The following is a 23348-nucleotide window of genomic DNA, read 5'->3' on the forward strand; positions in this document are numbered from 1 at the left end:
AGTGGTGATAGGGTGCGATGATTGGACAAGTTGGACAGAGTCTGGGTTGGTTGAAGATCATGCCATGTGGGGTATCACATGATTCGGATCATTTCCCTTCTGATCAGTCTTTTACTCTGATTAAAGTGTAGGTTTGCATTTCAAAGTCCGTCTCACAACAATATTCACGTGCCCATATGTGCATCGAAAGAGTTTATGTTTGCAGTAATGATTCCTCCAGTTCATATTGGCCATTACGAGATCTCCGCCTAAAGTGATTTTAATGTAGTTTGATGGGGCACAGAATCCTCAGTCCTTGTTCTATAGCAGCCAAATTAAAAATCAGACTTCAGCAGTTTGAATTAGTTATATCAAGCAGCTGTCTTCCAAAGTGTTTGTATGAAATTCCCGCTTTGTCCTGCTGTCCCTCCACTGCAGCTTGGCCTGGAACACTGGTGAGACACTTGCAAACCTGCATCATTATCATGATTATTGGATATTGCCAATGGTTACCATGATTAACACAGTATACAAACAATATAGTATTATAGAGATCACATGATAAAGTAAGATTAGGTAGTGTCTCCAAGGCTGACATGCCAAGTGACTCTCAAAGGATGTCAAGTTGCACTTGAAACCACTGTGGAAAACCCCTTTGCCTGACTGTGCACTACCACATACACCAAGAGGGATTCACAAAGAAGACACTTTCGTGGTCTCATGAAGACATTAGCCAGGTTCACCGCTCATGTTCATGTGTACAACACAGCTGCATGGTTTGCTTGTTCTCGTCACTGTGTGGTTCCAGCTGTTCAGAAGCCAATACCACGCTGCAGTGCTAGAGCATGGTACATCATGCTTTCTCTCTGAGCATCAAAGCAAAGCGAGTTTTGGAGAAAATCTGTGTGCTTCAGACCTGCTGCATGCATGTAGAATGTTTTGCTTGGTCTCACTAACACTAAAGATATTAACTCATTGTTTAGTAATTCACTTTCAGGTATTAAATAATGGAAATGTGGAAAAAATTACCATTAAGATGAGGCTTGAACAAAAACAATAATTTTGTATGGTCATTGATACTATCAGACTTAATTGCCGTGGTGGTATGCATGTGCAGGTGGTATGTTAAGTGGAATCCTAATTACAGTAACAACAACACAGTAAAAACCTCATACTTACTGTTCGTGACAGAGTTCCCTTACCGAGCTTGAGATATCGCAGTAGTTTTTACATAAGGTCACGTAGTAAAGAAGGTATTTTGCCCTTCTCTCCCGTTGTCCTCCTGTATTTTTCCTGTAGATCTCCCGTATGTTTGACCTTTCTAAAAACAAGAGGGGGATGGAACACCAGCCAGAAAGGCTAAAAGTTTGTGCAAGTATCTCATCAAATGAGAAGAGACTTACCCGTACTTAATGATGAGCAGCGTTGGTCAAAGTCGTGTGTTTTGTACAACATGTCACACAGATTTTAGTGAGAATCATTGTGAGCCAGTCTGACAAATCTGCCAAGCACAAGCATGCCCAAGAAACACGCTCCCCCAGTGACTGCTATCCCTCCAATCCTTTTTCACAATCACCCTCTCTTACCGTTTGTCTCACTCACCAGTAGTCTCTCTAAATCACAATCAAAGCATAATGTGTCAGTGATATGTACATATCCAAGAATTACTGGTTAATTTATATACCTTTTTCTGTTTTCATTTATGTAATGCAGAGACGTTCACCACATTTCTGATTCTGACCACCTAACTTGTCACATTGTGTAGGAACTAGTTAACTCAGTCCTTGTTGCTCTGATATTTCGCAGCAAGTGGTTGCCTAGTGGTGATTTTAGGATTCGTTGTGTGTCGCCTTGTCTAAATGTAAGGGGTATGTGGAGCGATTACGGTGGTGGGATGGCACAGAGCTGTGCGACGGAAAATTTCCCTTATTTTTAAATCCAAATGTTGAGAGTTATGCTTTATTTCTTTAAACTTTGCAAACATGGCACATTCACAAGCTTCATTGTGCATTTTAACACACTGTTCTTATATCTGCTTAGTGTAGCTAGCCAGTTTACATTTTTAAAATCCAGGGTTGGTGTAATACAAGTGATCTGTGCTGATGGTCTCTAAACAACCTTCCTTCCTGCTCTGTGCTGGGTCCTTCTCTAATATCACCAATCCAACACAGACTTATATGCATTTTTATGGATGTTAGTCTTTTATGCATTTGGCTTTTTTATGTCAAGCTACATCAATATTCCAATGTGCCTTTAATGTTCTCTGGACCTCTGCATAATCTCAAATTTGTTGTGAATGCTGAGACAGACTAAATGTGTTTTATTCTCACAGTTTGTATCTCCCTGCAATCCACATGCAATAGTTCCAAAAATTGAAATGGTCCACTTTCCTTATAAATACCTGTCTAGACAGGCTGCGTCAGTCTTTCGCTTCTTTTCTCTAAATTTAAAACCACTGCTCATAAGACCAGATCTCAGGACTGTTCAGAACTGTAGTTACTCACTCGGCTAAATACTGAATTTGGGAAGACTACTGTACCTTCTTTGCATCTCGAACCCTCGTCTCATTCCCCTAGACTTTAAACTTGTAATTTATTTGATGATGTCTGTGATTGCCTCTAATGCTGTATGTGCTTTTGTCATGTCTGTGTTCTTTGTATGTGTGCAGACTGTTCCTGTTCTCAGACTGAGATCAAGATCTCTTGATCTCTTGTCAGATAACCTGATTGAATAAAGGTTACGTATACATCCTATGTGTATGTTTATGTAAGATTGATGACCTAAGTGCTTAATATCGTGTTGCCATTTGTAGCCATGGACTCCATGCCGTCAAAGCAAATTTTATATGAGGACATAATTGAATCTAGTAGGAATTTAGAATACAGATGCTCCACAAATTACAGGCAGTACCAGTGGCCATCGAACATTTTGAAAGGTTGCCATGAAGGACGTTCCTCTGTCGCTGCAGATACACAAAGACAGATGACAAACTGATCTTAAAACTTGGAAAAAAGATCAGAGAAACATAACAAATGCAGATTTTTTCACGGAGGGAAAAATGTGTTAAGCAAGATCAACAAGCAATTTAGCGCAGACGAGTTGAGCAATTCCCACTTTTGTCACTTACGAAGTCCACAAGAAAGCATTTTCAACATGCTATCAAGAAGGCTGCCCCATACCACATATTTTATGTCCTTGAACATGTGAACCCTTTTTTAAACCTCAAATGAAATGCTACCAGTCGCTTTCTAACGCTGAAACAGACAAACTTCAACAAAGTCTTTCCAGAGAAGTGTGTCTGTGTGTGAAGCGGAAGTTTGACATTTTGCATTTTCTTCTTCTTACGCTGGCACAGGGTCTGACTGTGATGTTTTGCAGGTTTTTTTTTCCTTGATTGAAGTGTAAAGGTTTATCTAGTGGGTTACATCAACACAGGCTCCAGTGTGGCAAAAATCTTTGTTCTCAGGTGTGAAATACATCTTGGTCAAATTTGTTGAGTTTGTTGGCGTTGCTGAAATCCCCTTTGTCATCTGGGAAGTCCACAGTAGTGATGTTTGTAGATAGGACACCTGCTTAAAAACATGTCTGCACCTGTCATAGTGAGAGTAGCCTGAATGTGTTTTTGTGGTAGTTTTCTCACCCAGGTAGTTTTTCCTAAGTGCCCAGATACAATTTCTTCCCCACAGATGACACAAGCCTGATTTCTTGTTGTTTTATTTCTTATATGAACAGTAAGACCCATGGAGAATATACTATGTAGTACAACAATATCAAAACAACAGAGAAAAACAGCAAAAACATCCAGTTCCTACTTAGGTCATATACCAGTATTATACACATCACACTGGCTGAAACTTGCCTACAAATTGGCACCCTCTGGTGGTGGGTAAGGGCAATTCACAGTTTTTCTTTAAACAACCTCTCAAACGTTTTCATATGAAAAGTCATCTACTGATTACAAATTTTTTATTTTGGCTCTGAAATCTGGAAAGTTTTGATCACTGTGTTGTAAGATTTTTTTTTACTTTGGTGCTGCTGCTGTGGTTCATCAATCAGTCAATGCTGCTTTGAAAGGGGAGCAAGGCCTGTGAAGACAATGTAATGGATATATTGTAATAGAAAAACATGAAACAGAGTAAATGCTAAGAAGGCGATCAGTGCATATACAAGGCAAGCAAGGCATTTCTGTGCCTTTTTTTTTAAATTTTAACTTCACCAGCATACTTTCATCAGCAATGGTAATATTTCCCATAAGTGGTTTTAATCATGCAAATACAACAATGTAAAAACAAAATTATGTTAAACACTTGAGCATAAATACAAGTTTGCCCTCATGACACGTGCCCAGTATCAGCTGGAAGGATTGGCATTGCCACCTACTGTTGAAAATCGAGAACAGTGTATTTTCTTATTTAATTTAGCACCACAGTTTGCATCCTTAAACAATGACTGAAACCCCTTGTCCTCGCTGTCCTGTTTTAGTCCAGAGGCCTTGTGGCCAAATATCCAGCTACAAATTCAGTATTTATGTAAATGTTTGCTTTAACTGTGACATGCTCATGGAAAGGGAAAAGAAGTGGTGCAAATCATGTTATCACACATGTAAAAACAATAAAATGCATAAAAAAATAAGCAAGAGTGTCAGTGCTCATCTCAACCTGTCAGTTTACTCTCAAGTTAAAAAATGTGTAGCGCTAAAATTAAAGCTAGTTCTTGGACAGCAGTGGTTCAATAGAGTATGGAGGTTTTGTGACTTCTGTGATCAAACTAACACTTAATAAGAACTTGAAGTATCCACCTCTGCTGGAAGCTTTCATGTTGTTCTACAAACAAACCAAACAAGCCAAAACCTGTGTCTTCTAATCAATTTAATATTTTCAAATGGTACAGTTATTTCAATAAAATGATTCCTGTATAAAGGCATGTCATACACAGTATAAATGTCATTATACACTTTATATTCTTTGAGAACTACAAAAACTAAAATACAATAAATTAATTTTCACTTTCAGTGAAAAAGTGAAGAAGAAAGTCGAAACTGCCAAGTCCACTGGGTGGCGGCAAAGCAGCTTTCCTGAGAAAACCTTCTTCATAGCTTGAGTGGTCCACCACCACTATCTAAATAAATATTAAATAAGTATAATTAAATATTCAGAAGGCTAGAACATGTTTAGCATCTTTTCAGCGTAGTGTCTTCTCTACATTCAATCCTTGGTCACGAACAGATCTTCGCCTTTTCTCACTTCATGCTCAGTCTGGCTATGGCCTGAAGAGGGAGAGAAATGGCATTGAATTTTCACATCAGTCGTCGTTTCTTGTATTCATATCTGTACAACATCCATGACATGTGGTGCTACAGGTTTTCAGCCGCCTTTTCCTCATGCTACAGTGAAACAAGGCGGAAACACTCTTACCCTTTGAATGAGAGACTCCAGTCTGTTGAAAAACTCACTGGCATTTTCCTTCGGATGAGAGTCGCAGTCTTGGCAGGTGGGCTGAAGGGAAACAGGCGAACACAAGATAAATTAATTTACTGTTGAGCATTAACTGCGAGTGTAACACATGCCACACTTATATGACTGAAATACCAGGAGTCATCAAACCAGGAAATAACATTGATGGAGTGTTCTCTTACCCTAACATTTCCTGAATTACAAAAGTTCAGGCCACTCTCCTGAAATGGAAAAAAATGCATTTGTTAGTTTTAGAGTACTGCAAACTTGACATTGTCCTTGAGATGTGCTGTCAGATACACTGTTTAATCAGTCACCCCCACCCATTTACTTACAGTAAAGTGATGATTAAGGCTTCTGTAAAGTTTGCTTCGATTTCTCTCCGTAATGTTGAACTGCACCTGCAGATTGGTCCGGAAGCAGTGCAGTGCTGACAGACAGCAGCAGTCCTGTGACATTATGAAAAAGAAACCCGTGTGAGTACAACATCAACACCACACCAGCATGTGTCAGTGTTCGGCCTCTTGATCAACACAAGTCGTCCGGTGCTTTGTTTCAGAGAAAACCGGTCCCATAAAACAGTGCTGAATATTTCGAATGGATTATCCCACTGAAACCTTTAACAAGCTGTTCAACATAGAGCACAACATTTTAAATTTGTGTGTTGCTTTGACTTGATTTAGTTGCTTCTGGTAAGTTATTATACTGAAAACTGGAGAATGACACACACACACACATATGTCAGATTAACCATGAAAAAGAGAGGAGAGCTTTAAAAGTTGTATTTTGTCAACCACAGATCTCATTCAGCCACATTTGTTAGTTCTTACATGGTGATTTTATATATATATATATATGTAATACAATTCTACATGCAATAATTTGAGGGGGAAAAAAACCCTTCCATCTCTGCTATCAAAACATTTCCAAGAAAGCTGTTGTTTCTGGTTTCATGTCATGACTTCATCATGCAGTTGACTTTCCAATCAGATACATGCACGCCACTTTTACTTAAACTGAAACTTAACCAAATAAAAGTTTCCACTATTTTAAAGTTTCTTTTCCTGAAAGTGCTGCGGACGTTTTTAAATTGTTTCCCTCCAGAAATCTTAATGAAAGTGTTGACGAGATGACGCGTTTTTTTTCCAAGTGAGACACTTTGTTTCTGTTTAGATGCTGTTGCTGAACTGTTTGATGCTCGTGAACCCAACTCGCTTGGGTCAAATCCCAGTTTTACATCAGTGTGTCTGCTTGAAGATTTAGTACAACAATCATAATAACAGCTGACTTAAAGTTTTCTTACCGTTCTAAAATTTGCTCTGTAGTGCAGTGATTCATTCACTCAGGGATCCTTATCATTTTGTGGTTCAAGATAAGCTTTAATTTGCCATTTTTTTTACACAAGAGCTTGACTCAAATGTCTTCTAGCACACTGGGGAGCATTTTGACTTAGTGAGGTGGTGTGAGGAAGTGTCATGGTTTTGTTTGCTGCCTCGCTCGATTACTCATCACATTTCGTTTGAGAATGCAACGGAAGCTGTGAGAAAATATACGGAGCAAGCTTTTGACTTGACTCACCGAAGAGCATAAGCCCTGACAAGAAAGAGGGCTGATCTGAATTTACAAGCAGTGCAGTCGATCTTAACAGGCATTTATTTGAAGTGAAGGGCACATATTCAGATCGTCAAGTGGGATTGTTTTGGCCACAATAGCATTATTTTAATATCATAAAATACTGGCTTTCCTATTTATTTGATATACTAAAACTACATGATCACTATGGCACTCAAGCTAAATGCCATTGTTGTAATAAGATAACTGTTTTAATTTTATTATTTTAACATTATTTAGATTAAGATTTACATTTTTCTAGGGCTAATAAAATTCTAACACCACTGGTACCGATAATTCTGAACAAAAAAACGAAATGCTGGTGGAAAGTTTGTTCTCCAGAACATTGTTTAACTTAAATATTCGTACCATGACACTCAAGAAATATTACATTCATATTGTTATTAATAATTTCCTATGTTTCATTATTTTTTAGTAAATTCCATGTTTGCTGTATCAAATACAAAAATTACTTAACTTAATAATATATGCTCACATCTCAGTTTACTCCTTAAACCAGACAGATTGTTTTAGGTTTAGCTTTGTTAGCTTTGCACTGTTTGTGTTCTGTAGGTCTGACTGTTGCCTCTTGTCTGGAATTATTTTTACTTTTTTTTTTTTTTTTTTACATTAACTATCAGAAAATGTGAAATAAAAACAATCCAAATATATATTAAAAAAATGTTGGTTTTTAAGCCTGCAAGGTAAGCCTTTAGTTTTAACTTTAACAGCTGATTGGTTAGGTAGGCTTTACCCGAGACATCGTGTGCTTTCACACATCATTTGATGTACTCCTACAGTAGCCGGCACATGACAATTACTAACAACAGTAAGTGGGAGAATAACAACAATGAGTAAGCAACCACAAATATTAAATGTGGCAGTGACCATACTGTCAACTTTGAAGTTAGTTTGGCTTACCTCGATATTCTTTGGTGGAGTATTCAGCATCTGCTCATTGTGCTGCAAGACACAAACCAACATTACATTTAGGGACGACAAGTGCGACCATACATGGGCAGAGTCACGAAAAAGAAAATGCACAGGAACCAACCTGCAGGCTCGATTTCACGGCATTCAGCTGTCTGAGGACTTCTTGTAATTTTTTCCTCTCCATTGTCCTGTTTGCTGATGTGTTGGCCAAAGAACAGCAGAAGACTGCGAAAACGCAAAACGCAACCAGCTTCATATTCTCAGTGTCAGCAGCAGGCACCAGATCACCAAAAGACGCTTTTCGAAAGATTTACTGGAAATGCAGACAGTTGTGTTGCTTACCTTTTTATACTAATCCCTGAGGACACAGGAAAACCACTTGCAGAGAGTTGGAAAGCTGCAGAAACTGGCGTGTGTGAGTAATGAAATTTTCTTTTCCACTGACAGTCACCACTACGTGATCCGAGAGTGGCGTCAAGACGCGCGTGCGTGGGGCCTATAGATACAAGTGTGTGAACGCAAACTGGTTTGAGTGCACCCGACAGGAAACGACAGGAAGACGGCACTTCCCATTTTCATTTTGAATCAGTGGAGCCGCAGCTATACCGTGTCATAGGTAGCATTCGTAGGTGTGGTATTGGCAACCTGAATGCATTTACTGCATCATGGCCACCTACACAAACACACAGAGCTTGTTGCAACAACAGGAAACACTGTTAAAGTATTAATTTTGAACCAAAGTGAGAAGTAAGGAGATACGTTTTGCCTGTGAAGGAGGAAGTCTTTTTAAATGGGCTTGAGATCGTTTCATCTCACTGTTACTCATCAACCAGAAAATGTCTTTCTCTGTCCATTCCCATAGACAAGCGAAACTGTGTTGTTTGTCTCATGCAAGCCTGTGTGGGAGATACCCCGGAGCCACACGAGAGCCATGAAGGACAGCACTGTCCATGTTTGAAACAAATCTCACAGTAAAAGCACTCACAATTCAAGTTTTTGATCCTTGTGAACTTATTGATGTATGAATCAATGATGATATTCAGGGTGATTCATTAATCAAGCGCCACAAATAAGTATTGACACATTGTAGATGTCACACGTTTAAAGAAGCACGACATCTGAAACTGATTGCACAAACTCTCCGTAAACAGCCAGAGCGATTCATGTGTTTGATGGTGAAATGACCGGTGGAATTACTTGTTACCCCCTCCAGTTTTGGTGCACTTGTTGCTTCACCTTTGAACACAAACAGCTGAGTTGCGCAATGTCAGTGTACTTTAGTAGAATGGAACAGTAAGGGCAACACACGCTGAGGACGAATGGTGCTGAGGAGACACCTGGACCCTCTGCTTTCCCTGTGAGGCCACACTGTGGTGGCGTCTTCACGTGTCGAGGTGTCCGCAGACTCCACTGTCCTGTTTGCCTGCACCAATGTCCGTTAACTGCTTGAAAAGCAGCTTTTGTTTCATTTTTTTCCCCTGAGATCAGAGCATCCTGACTGCTGTGCAATGACTGTTTCATTTTGTAGGTTTGATGTGTCCGGTGTGTACGATGGCTGTGGGTTGACTTTGGAAAATGATAAAACCCGACTGGTGTGTGTTGCGCCAGCCGACATTTTCATCTTAAATCAGTTGACAAAATCTATGTATGCTAGCAAGGCACCTGATCTCTAATAATCATTATAATAATAAGAGGAAATGGTCTTTTGTTTTCTCATAGTAATATGTTGATTATCTCTTTGTCGTGATATCAAAGCTCGCTTTCTCGCGATTAGGAAATAACTGTGATAACTTGTGACCTCAAGATAGCAACATACAAAAAAAAAAAAAAAAAAAATTGCAAGCATGACCATTCTCAGCCTCCATAGCCGACAAATAGAATCAGATTTTATGACCCCGATACTAAAAAAGTTGCCACATTCATACCCACCATTATCATATACTGCCTGCTGTTTACCTGTGGAACGTTCCAAACAGGTGTTTTGGAGCGTCTTTTAGCGCTCCTGTCCTGCTTGGAACGTATTGCTGCATTAAATACAGAATAAGCAGATATTTACAAAAGTCAGTGCAGTTGATGAGATCAAACTTTATATTGTCTTTATACTGTTTTCATGTGAGTTTATGTCAAAAAGGAGCAAATTGGTTTAACCTTTTACAAAGCGTCCCAACTTTTTTTTCAAATCAGGGGTCTACTAGTTATTTTTTTCAGTGTTTTGTTGCAGCAAGATTACTACTCAGCCCACCTGTTGACCGCTTAATTTAATTCAGTGTTAGTTGGACGCGTTTTGACTGGCAGATGTGCACATACTGCAGAGTGGATTGCTATTGCTAATCTGGAAGAAACACAAAAAAAAAGTTAACTGTAGAAAAGCATATAAAATCAGCCCTTGTTTAAGTTTACAGCTTTTAAACGCTTAAAGTTTCATGCATACCCACACACACTTTCCTCCATCTGCCCAAAGGTTGTCAGAAGAGCAGATACAGGACTTAGAAAGGCTTTTTTAATCGCTACTGTGTCTTCAGGCTGCGAAATGGAAATTTCTATGGAAATATCACTGAATATTTCTTTAGTGATGATCATCGGCTCCAATGTGCATTAGTATTACACATTTTGGAAATTCAGGAGACATCATGTGTTAGTCAGTGCATCCATGTGCATGACTAGCTCACACACTGTGCTGTCAGTGTGCCCCGTTAATGCTAGTTCACACGTTCTCTCCACACACAATCTTTACATCTGTCGCCAGAGGGGAGGAAGTGAGAGTGAGACTGAGAGAGAAAACCCCTCTCGTCTGTTCTCTCTCTGTCAGCGTAAGGGAAAGGGTGGGTGGGGGCTTCGACTGGTCTGAGAGGTGCATCACCCTCAGGCTCCCGTCTTACCAGGAGTCCCTTCTGTGATGCACTTACAGAAGGGAAAATGTGTCCTCAGGTAGATTTCAGTTCAGAAGAATTTTCCTCCACTGGCTGCCATCAAGGAATGTCTTTTAACCCACCTGTGGTGTGTGTGTGTGTGTGTGTGCGCGCGCGCGCATTAAAGTCTTACTAAGCAGCTTTGTCAAAGTAAACACAATGTCTCAAAAAGGAAATTCATTAAAAGAGTGCAGTGAAAATTTAAGGCGTTAAGGAGGTTTTGTGGTACGACTTTCTAGCAAGACACTCTTTAAAAAGTGTAACAGTTGTCTTTGATGCTAAAGTTTGATTTGCTAATGCTTCTCAGTTATAATCCATTAAGAGCAATGATCGGAGGGCTAGTGTAAGTCCTCCGATCCTCCTCCAGTATGAGATTTGCTTTGTCTTTATAGCTCTTTAGTTTATCGGGGAGGCTCCATCTGTTGACAGTTGGACCACTTTCCATCTGGGCCAAAAATACACCAAGCAACATGTTAACATTTACAGCTGATGACGAGGAGTTAGCTCAAAAGTCAAAAGTTACATGCTGGAGGAGGAGAAACACCAGCCAAAGAGCTTTGCAGAACAAATGTTATTGCCAATAATGACATGTTACTGATCAATGAAGCATTAGTAATTTTTCTCAAACATTATTAAAGCCATTCATTCTAACTTTGAAACCCTTTAGAAAATGGTAGAAAGGGGAACCAGTTGTTTTTATGCAGCCATGACCGAAGTCGCTCAGATAAACGTAGCCGTTAGTCTCTTCACATGCTAAAAAAAGCCTGGTGGAGGAACGCAACTCATCTGCATTTGAGAGCTCAAGCTTTTTCCATGAAATTTTGTGAAACTTTGCTGTACTGAGGCATGTTTTTGGCGATGACTAAAGCTCTCAGTCAGGGGTGAAAACATGTCACAGTGAGAGTTGCTCTTTGTGGTCAGCCAGAGTGTTAAACGCAGTGCAAAAAAAAAAAAAGTGTGACTTGAAGGGAGGCTGCAGATGAGAGAATACTGGCAGATAGAGGTCGAGAGGTAAAAGAGTTAAAAAAAAAAAAAGCCTATTTTCTAAAACAGGAAACCTGCAACCATCTCACTTAGAGAATGAAATGAGGGTTTTTTTAATTGGTCTTTTTTATGAGGCTGTTTCCATTCAGAAATGTGAGCACACAGCTTCTTTAGTTGTGGATTAGTTGCGCTGCAGCTCAAATGAAATTCAGAGCTGCAGAAGCTTCGGTAAGAACGAACAACCTTAAATTTGGCTTTTCTGAAGTTGCACAGGGTCTGAATTATATCACATCTGGACTCAAATGACGCTTTTGGTTTTTGTCATTTTTGCGTTGGAAGTGTCAACTTGTAGGGAACAGGTTACGTTTTTGTCCACTGCGTATTCCACTTACTTCACTTTGAATAAACTTTGTGTTTTCCCCTCAGATTTCCATGAGCTGTAAACCTCCTCTGTTAATGAGGGATGTTTGTACTTCCAGAAAAACAGAGTTCGGACCGCTTTTGTTTCACCGTGACAAAGGAAAGCTTGAATTTACAAAAGACATTTTAATTGAACAAAGATAAAACATGGCTTCACATAACAAGAAGTCAAATTAAATTTAATTCCAGGTTTTATCGACGTTTTTCAGGAACACTTGTCTGATGCTAAATGACATAGACTAGCTTAGCATTACACACGTACACACACCACAGGTGGTATCATTTACTTTTTTTTTTAATGCATTTTAGAATGACATCAGGATGGGGCCAGACCTATTCCTCCTTTAATATTATGTATTTAGTTTCCTCTATTTCACTATTACGCAGCCTCTGTTATCAGTGCGGATGCCTACGCCGCGGTTGTTGTTGCTCATCAATATCATTTTGTTTGTTTTGTTTTGACTTGAAATTGTCATCTGGTCATACTGCAATGATGTGATTTTTGTTCTGTTTTTTTTCATTGTGCTTTTACCAATGCCGTTGCACCATTTAATCCAAATAAAATGCATGCTTGAAAAATTGCCAAGTGCACTGTTGCAGTGAAATTTGTCCAATTATGGTGTGTGTGGGTGACTTAAAAGAAATATTAGTCATCTGTCTTTTCTTTTTCTAGCTGTTTGAGACTGCAGTCAAAGCATGAGGTGAAAACTCTGCACTCCTGTCGTGCAGTAACCCTAAACACTATCAGGCAGATTTGTTTAGATATATTATTTTGTAGTTTACTTCCTACTCCCACTTGCAGTAGTATGATTTCCTACACTGCGGTCTCCCCTCCGTCAACAGTTTGCATTTCCAGGGCGAGTGGGTGCGAGGTTGAAAGTTTGCATGCGACTCATACACATATTGGCATATTACAGAACTTTGTTCACTGGTTTGAAAACTTCTGCTTAATACACACAAATGTGAAACCCTCTGCTATTTTACAGCCACTTTTAGAGCTGGAATGAGGCCAAATGAAGGTGATTTTCAGTGATTGAGCATGCTCGATATTACCGTAAGTTAACAGGAAGAGTACAAAGAGGGTGTGGGTGGGGGATCGCCTCTTTTGGTTCTCTCCACTGGCACTGCAGCGGTGATGACACAGCTTGTTTCTAATGATTGATTAATTTTTCACAGTCATCATTACTGAATTCAAAGATTTTACAAGGAGTTATATATAAAGTAGAAATGTGGAATTAAGCTCCTCTTGATAAATGATTTACCATAAAGCACCTAAACAGAATAACAGTGAGGACAGTTTAAAACCAACAAACAAATAAAAAACCTTGGCAGGATGGGAGTTTATCTGCCTCCAAATGCTGATGAAATTAGCTGTTGCCTGGTGCAGTACAGATGAGTTCAGTCTACTGTGATAACAGCTCATTTCCAGCAGGTTATTTTGGATGAAATCAGCTCTAGAGCAAACAAGTGCGGGGCAGGTTATGTTTTAATTCCAACAAGTTCGGCCGTCAGTAGGCAAAACTGTTTTTTCTTTCTTTTTTCCCCTTGCAATGATCTTTCCAAAATATTCAATGTCAGTATTTGATTGCCAACCATGCAGCACTTTGGTGTGCTCTGGTGACAGTTATCATTCAGTGACTTATCGAAATGATCTGATAAAACCACTCAGAAAAATATTTTAATTTCTCATCTGAATGTGTGATCACGCCCACAGTTTTTTCCTTTATCTGAACACTAGCGTGAAGTTTTACTTGGTTGGTTCGTCAGGTCTGATAAAACCAAACAAAATCATGCTAACCTGCCACGCTGTGGATTTGATGAAAGAGGGGTCACCAAGAATCTGTAAATCTAACAAAGCAAGATGAGGTTGTCGGCATCGTTTAAACACAAAGAAACAGCTGAAACCAGCGTCGACTGACACGAGCACTGCCGGAAATCAGGTGTCAAAATCTAGCTTGCTAGAAGTTGTGCTGAAACATTGTTGGCTTGTTCATCAGAGAAAGTAAGAACTCCTGAAATGAAATGATGCCCTGCAGTGAGCTGTGACAGGCATTTGCCATTCATTGATTTAATCAAAAACTATTCTGTGGAACTATGTGACGTGAACTGGCAGCTGTAGCTGCAGCTGCTGACTGATGTCCACACTGTAAGAGGATGTCTGAACAGGAGTATTCTGACCTGAGTGTCTCATACGCCATACATGTAAATACTGATACTGTAAGAAAAAAAAAAAACAACAATAAACTAAAATACATACAGTTGTTGAAAATTTGAATTTTTGGTGTTTTTTCTCCCACTTTTCTTACATTGTAATGTCTCGTTTGGCTTGTACCACCAAACCCTAACAGGATGTTTTTTACTTCACCTACAGCGGTGATGCAACACGACACCGTTTACCAGTGCAGCTCTTAAATGCTCCTGTCGACCAAGCTCTTTCCCCCATAGTCGTTCACACCTGATCTAGTCAAAAGTTTAAAGGTGATTGGTTGACGGATGGAAACAGATCTCCCCCTCGAAACAAACTACAGTTCCAGCATTAAAATGAGACACGCAAATGACTCAGGTGTGCGTTGCATTGGACTAAAAAGGAGATGCTAAAAAAAGCATGCTTAATGGATTGCAATCATCATATCTGGCACATTAAAACAATATACTGATTTATGAAACCAACAGTCATTATAGTGTATATTGATTACATACAACACAAAGGGGAGTTTCAGACACTAGCAAGCTAAAACTGAAGGACAAAACATTGCAAAATCTTAAAATTCAAACAGCTATCCTTGGATGACATAACAATCCAGAAATTACTAAACTTAATAAGTTTAAACAGCTAACAATCCAGAAATTATTAAATCTATTCAGGTTAAAAAGCAAACATACCACTGATGCAGTCACTCTGCTTCTTCTAGGCACAATGACGCTTATTTGTCCTCAACTTGTCTTACTAAAAAGGGGGCTCGTGAAAATAGGTTGCCCACATAATGGTGACACATTCTTGACATTTAAGAGTTAATAATATAATCGTCTTTTACCAGCAACGGCCAGATTTGAACGCCGCTTTGTTGTTTTGGAAATTTTTCATTTTATGGGAAAAGAAGAGCAGCGGCAGAGCAGTGGGAGTATAGCACAGACTGTGTGATGTGAAGAGTGTTAAACCGCAACAGTAGGGGAATAACACTCAGCTGAGGGGCTGTGAAAGTATTAAAGGCCATGAAACTGCCACTGTACAAAAACATCCAATCAAATTGGAAAGTTCTGTCATAAAATCAAACATCCACCGTTTGAACAACACCTACTCTCCCAAAATGACTGCTCCATGCAGTTTAATGTTAAACTGGCGAGCCTCTGTCAACAAGAATTTATGGTTTTAAAATACTGGTGAGTTTAGCAGTTTCTTCTCAAACCTTGTATATGTGGTTTTTGAATGAAGGCTCTCAGCTATGGTGGTTTTTGAGCTGCACAGCTATCAAAACCCATGAAAACATCTTCAAATTTGAGGGCTGACATGTAGCTTGAATGTAACACTGAACAAGTCCTGTGGCACAGCGAATTAAGAGGTTAAATTTAAAAGGATCTTCCATAATATCAGGACACAATTCATTTAGATACCAATTTGTAATTTTCTGTGTCCACTCAGAGCGAGTTTCAGCACTGTTTTTCAGCTCTCACCTGTTGCGTGATGCACTTTGAACTCCGAGAAGGTGGATGGATTTGAGTCATAGGCGGCAACATAAAATGAACCTTTGAAATACTGGCCTTCTGATTTGGCTCATCCATATCAAAATGGCTCAACATTTGTGCAAAATGAAAGGAATCTATATGAATTCCATATTCTGGAACTTTAATTTGGTACAAACTGAGGATAACTGTCTTCAATAAAACACAAGTCATGCAGCAGGGCCTATAAATGTAGAGAGAATGAATTACTGCTAGAGTGACACATGTTCAAAAAGAAAAAAAAGCAAAACATGTTATTATTAAGTACCACTAACATCTTCAGGAACTTGTCTGTGAAAGTTGAGATTTTGGGAATCTAGGACTCTTTGAACATGCTCATATTTCTCTTTTTACACCATTAAACATTTCTTGTGGAATATTTTTCAAAAATAAAATAAAAAGTGGATATCTCATCTTGGGACAAAACTTTTCATATTTTCCGCCTGATGTTCCCTCGCTGTCTCGAACTGGTTATCAGAACTTTCACAATCAGTGGCAAGCATCCTCAAAATAATAGACAGCCGTCTGACGGCTCGGAAAAACACGTCACTAGGATATCCTGTTTATTTTAACAAGGTATTGCGTTTTGGTCAAAGCCAGACTTCCGCTGTATATTACAATTAATCAGTAGGAGCAGTTTTCCTATAAGATGATCAGAGCATGTAGGTAAGACAGCGTTGAACTCTATCTTCTTCAGACGATGACTTGGTTCAGTAACTCAAAACATGAAGTGAGAGTGACTTTTACTGAGTTACTCATCTCAAGTTCACGCTCGTCATTTCTATCTACAGTAACACAATTCTGGTTAGTCGACATCAGCTTAGTCATATGACTTTCACTGTCTGTTCCCCGACATCTGACCATTATTGACATGCATTTATGTTCAGTACACAGTGTACTTAAATCAACTTCACTGAGATTTCCAAAACCACTACACTAGCATCTGTACAGGTACTGCACAGGGTTCGAATAAAGAGACATTATGAAACACTGTGAATCATGTGAGCTTTTCTTATATGCACATGGACACATTGAACTCCTACAATTTCACACTGCATAGTTTATATGCAATTTAAGCACAACACTAGCACCTGTATGTGTATGTAAAAGTTACGACAAACGAACTATGATGAAATATATTTATTTGTCTTGCATTGTAGAAAAAGCTGTGCAAAGATACAGTATGTTGAAATATTTATTTACACACCAAACAAATCTAGGTCCCTAAAAAGCTACTGTAGAAACTGACAGAATCAAAGGTGAATCTTAAGAAGGTCTCACATCAAGAGTGTTACGACTCAACAGGTTCAGTAAAGATTGGTCTTCTTCATTATCCTCAGGAACTCCTGCTCGTTGACCTCACCATCTCCGTCTCGGTCTGCCTCGTCAATCATTTCCTTAAAGGATAAGAAACAAAGTCTACTGCGGCATGTTCAAATCGAAAAGGTTTCAAGTGAATCAAGCACTGAAAGCTAGACTTCATACATTGCATGTGACAGACATGGAAAAACCCTCACTCTCATTTGGTCTGACAACATGTGTTGTTGTGTTGAGTGCCGGAGTTCGTCAGAAATAACCTACCTACAACAAGAACGTAGCTGTTCTTTTATTATCACATCTAAGAAAATAACAACATAAGAGGTACTACTGTAGGAGATGCGAGAAGAGAAATAAGTGTATTATGCCACCGTCATACATTCAGAACTTTTCTGTGGCCTCTTCCACCACAGCCAGTGGACAGAAAAGTGTTCGTAAACATCCTGCACCATACTCCATATGAACAGTGTATTTAACATGAAAGATACTATAAAAATAATGCTTCAGTTAGCTTACAGCTTCCATTTTTATAATAAACCTGCACTCTCTCCATCTCTCTCAAAGAAAAACATTGCAAAACAGCAATTCATTCACAAGCTAATGAGCTGCGCAAGAGTGCAGCAGTCAATCCGCAAATGCATTCCCATCAAGTGCACTTACTAATAGGGTTGCGCTTACTAATAGAGGTTTACTGGACAACTGTGTATGTACAGTTGTCTATAGCAAGAAACAATAAATACAAAAATACAAAACAACTTTTTGATTTGGGGTAAGTCCATGTGTTATATAAATTATATACAGTACAATGGACACAATGCATGTCATTAAAGTTGACAATACCTGTAATTCTTCATCTGTGAGGTTTTCACCGAGCTCCTTAGCAACTCTCTTGAGATTTTTGAATGAGATTCTTCCCGTGCAGTCATCATCAAACAGCCTAAAAGCCTTCATTATTTCTTCTGTGGAGTCCTTTTCACTCTATTAACAATGGTCACATGACAGACTCATGATGATTAATGCATTACAGCTTCGGTTTACACTTTTTCAATCCATGTCTTGCAACTAGAGACTGTGTCTCTCAAATGCCCAAGACAGATTTTTCCTAAAGCAGACATTTAAGGCTAATTTAATGTAATCTAACTTAAACTCAATGCATTTACTGTTACTGTTCAAAAATAGAGTGTGATTTGCATGACTGGTATTTGTCCATGTTCAAACACAAACACTGGATTTCACTGTAAAAAAAATTTGAAGAAATTAATTTCTTAGCAACTAGCAATGAAACGTGATGAGATGAAAGATTTAAATTTCGTATGTACAGCAATTGTTAAACATAGTCTTTCCATGGCTAGAACTGACAATTTTCAATTTCTAAGAAGTTTCCAGATTTTGTCTTACAACTGTATTACACTCACCATTTTTAGTGTCATCATACCGAGAAAGTCACTGAAGTCAATTGTTCCAGAACCCTCTTTATCAATGTCTGCAATCATTTTCTTGATTTCTTCTTTCTTTGGTTCAAACCCAAGAGCTCTCATGGCAACCTGTGGCACACATGCACAACACACCTCAGACTGCTGTGGCCCCATTAGAAAGGTATATGTGAAGCTATATGTACTTAACTAGTTTATACAAGGCATACTAAACTATGAACTAACCTTTAGTTCTTTCACGTCTATTGTTCCAGTTCCATCTGTGTCAAAGAGATCAAATGCTTCCTTAATTTCTTGCTTTTGTTCCTCAGTCAGTTCGATTTTGGGACCTGCCTTTTTCCTTTGGCTCGCCGAAGAAGCTGATTTGCGGTAACTTGAAGCCTGAAAAAAACACAAACATCATACAAGGCACTCAGATTGCAGGTGAAGCAGAGAAACCCACAGGTGATGTTTTGACGTGTTAGTCAACTGTTACTATCATGCTATGTTAGCTAGTTAACGTTAGCTCCTATGCTGCTCCACACGACCAAACAGAAACAAGTTTTCAGGCTGAAATAAACAGCTTAACTAGCTGTGTGCGCAACTTTCAACTAATAAAAAAGTTAGTACAGCGTACATTTCATACTTAACGTTTATATGAAAGCTTACCATTTAAATTAACGATTCAGCAAGGATAGCTTCAACGCAGTGTTAGAAAATCGGATGTCAACAAACAGGCACAACGGTTGTATTCAAAGGACATGAGAAAAAGCCAATAGGAACCATGAAAGTGCCGTAACGCGAGCGTATTATCCAATTGCAAATTAAAATGGGCGGGTTATAATACTTTTGACCAATGGTTGAGATCTTTTTTTTGTTTCCCAGCAACCAAGACACGAAGCGCATGCGCAGTGGTTAATCGTTTGAGCTGGGACAGCCGGGAAGTGGACGCTACGTGTGGGAGCATATACAATATCATACATTATTAAATTAAGGTAACGTTATACTATTACTGGATTAAAAAAAAACGTTTGTTTCACAGAAACATCTTTTGGAGACAACCCTGCGTTCTTAGCTCACTTTAGCCTTGTTATGAACAGACTGAATTTAGAACTAAAGCAATTTTCAGAAGACATTAGCTTGTTAGCTTAGCGTGCAAGCTGCTGTTTGTGTGGTTCACAGGGTGATTGCAAGTCTGTTGTCTGTGTCTCTCAATGACATTTGCCCCTTTTGACGTTATGATGTGTGTGTGTGCGTGCGTGTGTGTGTGTTGTACACTGTTGATCTAATTACTGTTATAGCTGTAGTATAGCTGTAGTGTAACTGGGTAGTTGCATCTATGTGGCCTTATTTTCTAAGGTTGTTTTGTATGTTTTGTATTCAATATCAGAACCTGGGGGATAATGTAATTTTATAGATATCAGATAAAGGTAGTGGAGTACAGTATTCACCCCTGAAATGGAATGAAGTAGTCGCATCATAAAGTATAGCAAAAGTACCTCAAGTTTGAAACTGTACTTACTTATTGTCCACTGCTGCTTGTTACTATGTAAGACTTAACACAAACCATGTTAACTTCGCAGTTTTTCTAACTAGAAAGAGAAATGTGGGGCTTTCACTTTTGAAACTTCTCTTGTCCTTTTGAAATTCAGGTACCGCAAGTAATGCTGGGAAGTATTATTTTAAACCATCGACAACATGTTGGACTGCAGAAGCTCTCAGCGCTGGCAGGAATCACACATTCCTCTTTGGGCCCCAATAAAAAGTACAAGTTTATCCAAGATGACACGAGTGGGGAGTCAGCTCTTGTTTGCTCGTGCTTACGCATCTTTGAGAACCTGGAGCTAACCTGCGCGGTGGGTCACCTGGTTTATGAGACTATTCAAGCCCACCAGAAAGTCTATCACACAGGGTCGGGATGTCTGCTGTTTCTCGCAGGAGCGTGGAGTCGCGCTGCTTTGGAGTGCCTTCAGAGAGGAATTTCAATAGCACACATCATCTCGGCTATGTCTGAAGGGATGGCTATATGCTTGGATGTTTGCAAGAAAAGCAGTGTCTCAATTGAGGCTCTTGGTGTGGAGCAATCAGAGAGCTGCACTTCAACGTCTCATCGTTTTGGACATCACCTGTCAAAGAAACCCACTGTGGAAGCTTCACAGGCATTAGGCCACATGCAAGAGACTACAAAAGTTGGTCACGAGACTCTAAACAGCAGTAGACATAGGAAAATAAAGTTTAGCAGACATTTTTGTGAGGCCAAGTCTGAAAATGTCTCCACCCTTCTGCAACCTAATCAGCCTGACATTGCACACATTGCTGAGGGACTGAGTCACGGTTGTATTGATGCGATGAATTTAGTAGTCGAAGCCAGCCGAATACAGTCAAAGAATAATCCACAGGGTATCAGATGTTCCACTTTTGATGTCACTAAAGTGGTGACTTGTGTGATACCTGGTTTACCAGAGGAACATGCATGTGTTTTACCAGGCTGCATTGTTCTCTTAACTGCTGAACAGACAGCAGTTGCACATCACTTAAAAGAGCAGCACTTGAAGGTTGCTCTTATTAATGGAGATTTATCACATACCTATCGCCATCTTGGCTTTAATAGGCCAACAGGAATACAATGTGTGAGTGACCAGTCGGACTTGTCAAGTTCCAGCAAAGAAGAAGAGTGGATAGCAAAGGTTGTGACACTTCTGTTAAAGCTGGAAGTGAACCTGATATTAGTCAGTGGGCTTGTTAGTGAGAAAGTGATTCTACGCTGTTGTAGACATCATATACTTGTGGTGGAAAAAGTGAAGGCTTCAGTTTTGAAGGCATTCGCTAATACAACAGGAGCTGTTCCAGTGACTTATGCTACACAGTTGAGTAAGCACTGTGTTGGCATTGGGGTGAAGGTTGTGATATGGAGGGATCTCAGCAGCCATGAGAGGAAGCCATCAGCAACTGTGAATATTTCTACTGGTGAGAACAGTGAATTGGTCACAGTGATCTTCACAAGCTGTGTTCATGGCAAGCTGCAGGCCCTGGAGGATCAGTTTTGGGCATGTGCTTATCGTTTACATAACATGCTGAAAGACAAAGTCCTCCTGCCGGGCGCTGGAGTGACGGAAATGCTTTGTATTCATCGCCTTCAAGAGCGAGCAGAGCACCATGTCCGTTATCACAGAGAGAGGAACGGGGAGCAGCAATTTAAAGCAGTAACAGCTAATCCCTACAGGGGTATAGTGTTGCATCTCATGGCAGATGGCTTAATAGATTATGTATCCACTGTAATGGTTAACACTGGAAGGATGTCAAAAGTCAAAGCCAGGACTGCAGTGAGTCAACAACTCCAGGAATATAACGATATTGTAGGCATTGATGCAAAGTTCTCACAGCTTTTCTCAGCAGGTGAGCAAGATGACAATGGAGTTTTCTCAAGCATAAAGTCCAGTGAAGCACCATCAGTAAAAATCTACGATAATCTGAGTGTGAAGCAGGAAGCATGGAGGAAAGCCTTAGATCTGGTTTTTCTGGTCTTACAGGCTGATGCAGAGGTCATCACAGGCATTGACCAAAAACACAATGAAAATCTGAAGCTGTTATGATGATAATTGACTTCTGGAAGTTTTTTTTATTATTATTTAGACAGCAGAAATGTATTTAAAATGTGCTTTCTTTTTATAAGTGGCATGACGTTAATGATAGAAAAAAAGTGTTTTTATATTCTTTGTTTTGTTGTCATCAATAAATAGCCAAAGGACAATATTTAAACAATTCATTTTAATGAGGCAATACTTCTTACTTGCCACCACTTGGGGGAGACAAACGATTATATGACACTGTTGTCAGTCTGCTGCTTTTTCTGTAAACTGCTGCTCATAAATTGGTTCTGCATTCTGATATTGCCAATAAATGGAGTGCAAAGGTGAGACTCACAAGTATTTCTATTTCAAAGGTATCCACTGAATGAAATTAAATGCAAAGAAAAGAGTCAAAAAAGGAGCAAAACGACATGTATTTTTTTCTGAGCTTTATTAAAGTGATATTTATCGGACTGCCCCTTTAACCTTTGCCCTCTTGACATCCAGGTAATGGAAAGCTGTAACGAATGAGAACAGTATCTTAAGAAAACAAACGAACTAAGGTCAGTCATTTTTCCATATCTTTTTTATTGAACTTCTCATTTCATATTTTTGTCTTGAAGGTGTTGTGTACTATTCTCATGAGAAATTCACTTCCTTTTCATTATTAACCAAACCTGCCTTAGCTGAGAGTACTTGTTCACGACCTTGTGCGCACTGTGTATTCATGCTCAGTTCAGCCAGGGAAAAAACAAATAGCCTCCACATCTAAAACCACAATTGAATTTCACTCCCCTGGAGAATGACAGGAATTTTCTTGTGGCGGTAAATTTTTTAGTCCTGTACTCTTCCGTTCCGATATTTGCCTACGCTTCATCATGTGTCTACAGCCTGGCCAGCACTGTTCACACTGGACACTGCTTCCCTGCCAACTGAGGTTTTATGACTTGCTCTGTCACAATATCAATGGTTGATGGAGAGGGAACGCCTCCAGACAGAGTAAATATTTTTGGTTAGGTTTTATTAGGCCCTGTCCTTTTT

At 39.3% G+C, this 23348-nt stretch overlaps 3 protein-coding genes across 4 annotated transcripts; 1 reads left to right on the forward strand and 2 right to left on the reverse strand.

The window, feature by feature from the left end:
* Positions 1–4849: 4849 nt before the first annotated feature.
* il21 (interleukin 21) lies at positions 4850–8460 on the reverse strand. Of its 2 annotated transcripts, XM_041944427.1 has the most exons (7): positions 8319–8460; positions 8098–8201; positions 7965–8006; positions 5768–5881; positions 5615–5653; positions 5394–5474; positions 4850–5245 (listed from the first exon to the last, which is right to left on the reverse strand). In XM_041944427.1, the coding sequence occupies exons 2-7, from the start codon at positions 8158–8160 to the stop codon at positions 5219–5221; spliced, it is 366 nt and encodes a 121-aa protein (XP_041800361.1). In that variant the 5' UTR covers positions 8161–8201; positions 8319–8460; the 3' UTR covers positions 4850–5218. The 2 variants fall into 2 exon arrangements, with proteins under 2 accessions (XP_041800361.1, XP_041800360.1); XM_041944426.1 differs by having other exon boundaries at positions 8098–8403.
* An 8430-nt stretch (positions 8461–16890) lies between these two features.
* On the reverse strand, positions 16891–19484 carry cetn4 (centrin 4). Its single transcript, XM_041943952.1, has 5 exons — positions 19408–19484; positions 18985–19140; positions 18742–18870; positions 18167–18304; positions 16891–17406 (listed from the first exon to the last, which is right to left on the reverse strand). The coding sequence occupies exons 1-5, from the start codon at positions 19408–19410 to the stop codon at positions 17317–17319; spliced, it is 516 nt and encodes a 171-aa protein (XP_041799886.1). The 5' UTR covers positions 19411–19484; the 3' UTR covers positions 16891–17316.
* Positions 19485–19636: 152 nt separating this feature from the next.
* Positions 19637–22655, forward strand: bbs12 (Bardet-Biedl syndrome 12). Its single transcript, XM_041943951.1, has 2 exons — positions 19637–19733; positions 20391–22655. The coding sequence occupies exon 2, from the start codon at positions 20403–20405 to the stop codon at positions 22329–22331; it is 1929 nt and encodes a 642-aa protein (XP_041799885.1). The 5' UTR covers positions 19637–19733; positions 20391–20402; the 3' UTR covers positions 22332–22655.
* Positions 22656–23348: the final 693 nt, after the last annotated feature.

This window comes from Chelmon rostratus, chromosome 9 (assembly GCF_017976325.1).
Source record: "Chelmon rostratus isolate fCheRos1 chromosome 9, fCheRos1.pri, whole genome shotgun sequence".
In the NCBI taxonomy this organism is placed as follows: Eukaryota; Metazoa; Chordata; class Actinopteri; order Chaetodontiformes; family Chaetodontidae; genus Chelmon; species Chelmon rostratus.

Coding starts and splice junctions, on each gene's coding strand:
- bbs12 (XM_041943951.1), top strand. CDS start 20,403: ATGCTGGGAAGTATTATTTTAAACCATCGACAACATGTTGGACTGCAG.
- il21 (XM_041944426.1), bottom strand. CDS start 8,232: ATGAAGCTGGTTGCGTTTTGCGTTTTCGCAGTCTTCTGCTGTTCTTTG. Junction 8,007..8,097: donor CCGTGAAATCGAGCCTGCAG/GTTGGTTCCTGT, acceptor TGTGTCTTGCAG/CACAATGAGCAGATGCTGAA. Junction 5,882..7,964: donor CTCCACCAAAGAATATCGAG/GTAAGCCAAACT, acceptor ATAATGTCACAG/GACTGCTGCTGTCTGTCAGC.
- cetn4 (XM_041943952.1), bottom strand. Junction 18,871..18,984: donor TAGACGTGAAAGAACTAAAG/GTTAGTTCATAG, acceptor TGTGTGCCACAG/GTTGCCATGAGAGCTCTTGG. Junction 18,305..18,741: donor GTATGATGACACTAAAAATG/GTGAGTGTAATA, acceptor CATTGTTAATAG/AGTGAAAAGGACTCCACAGA.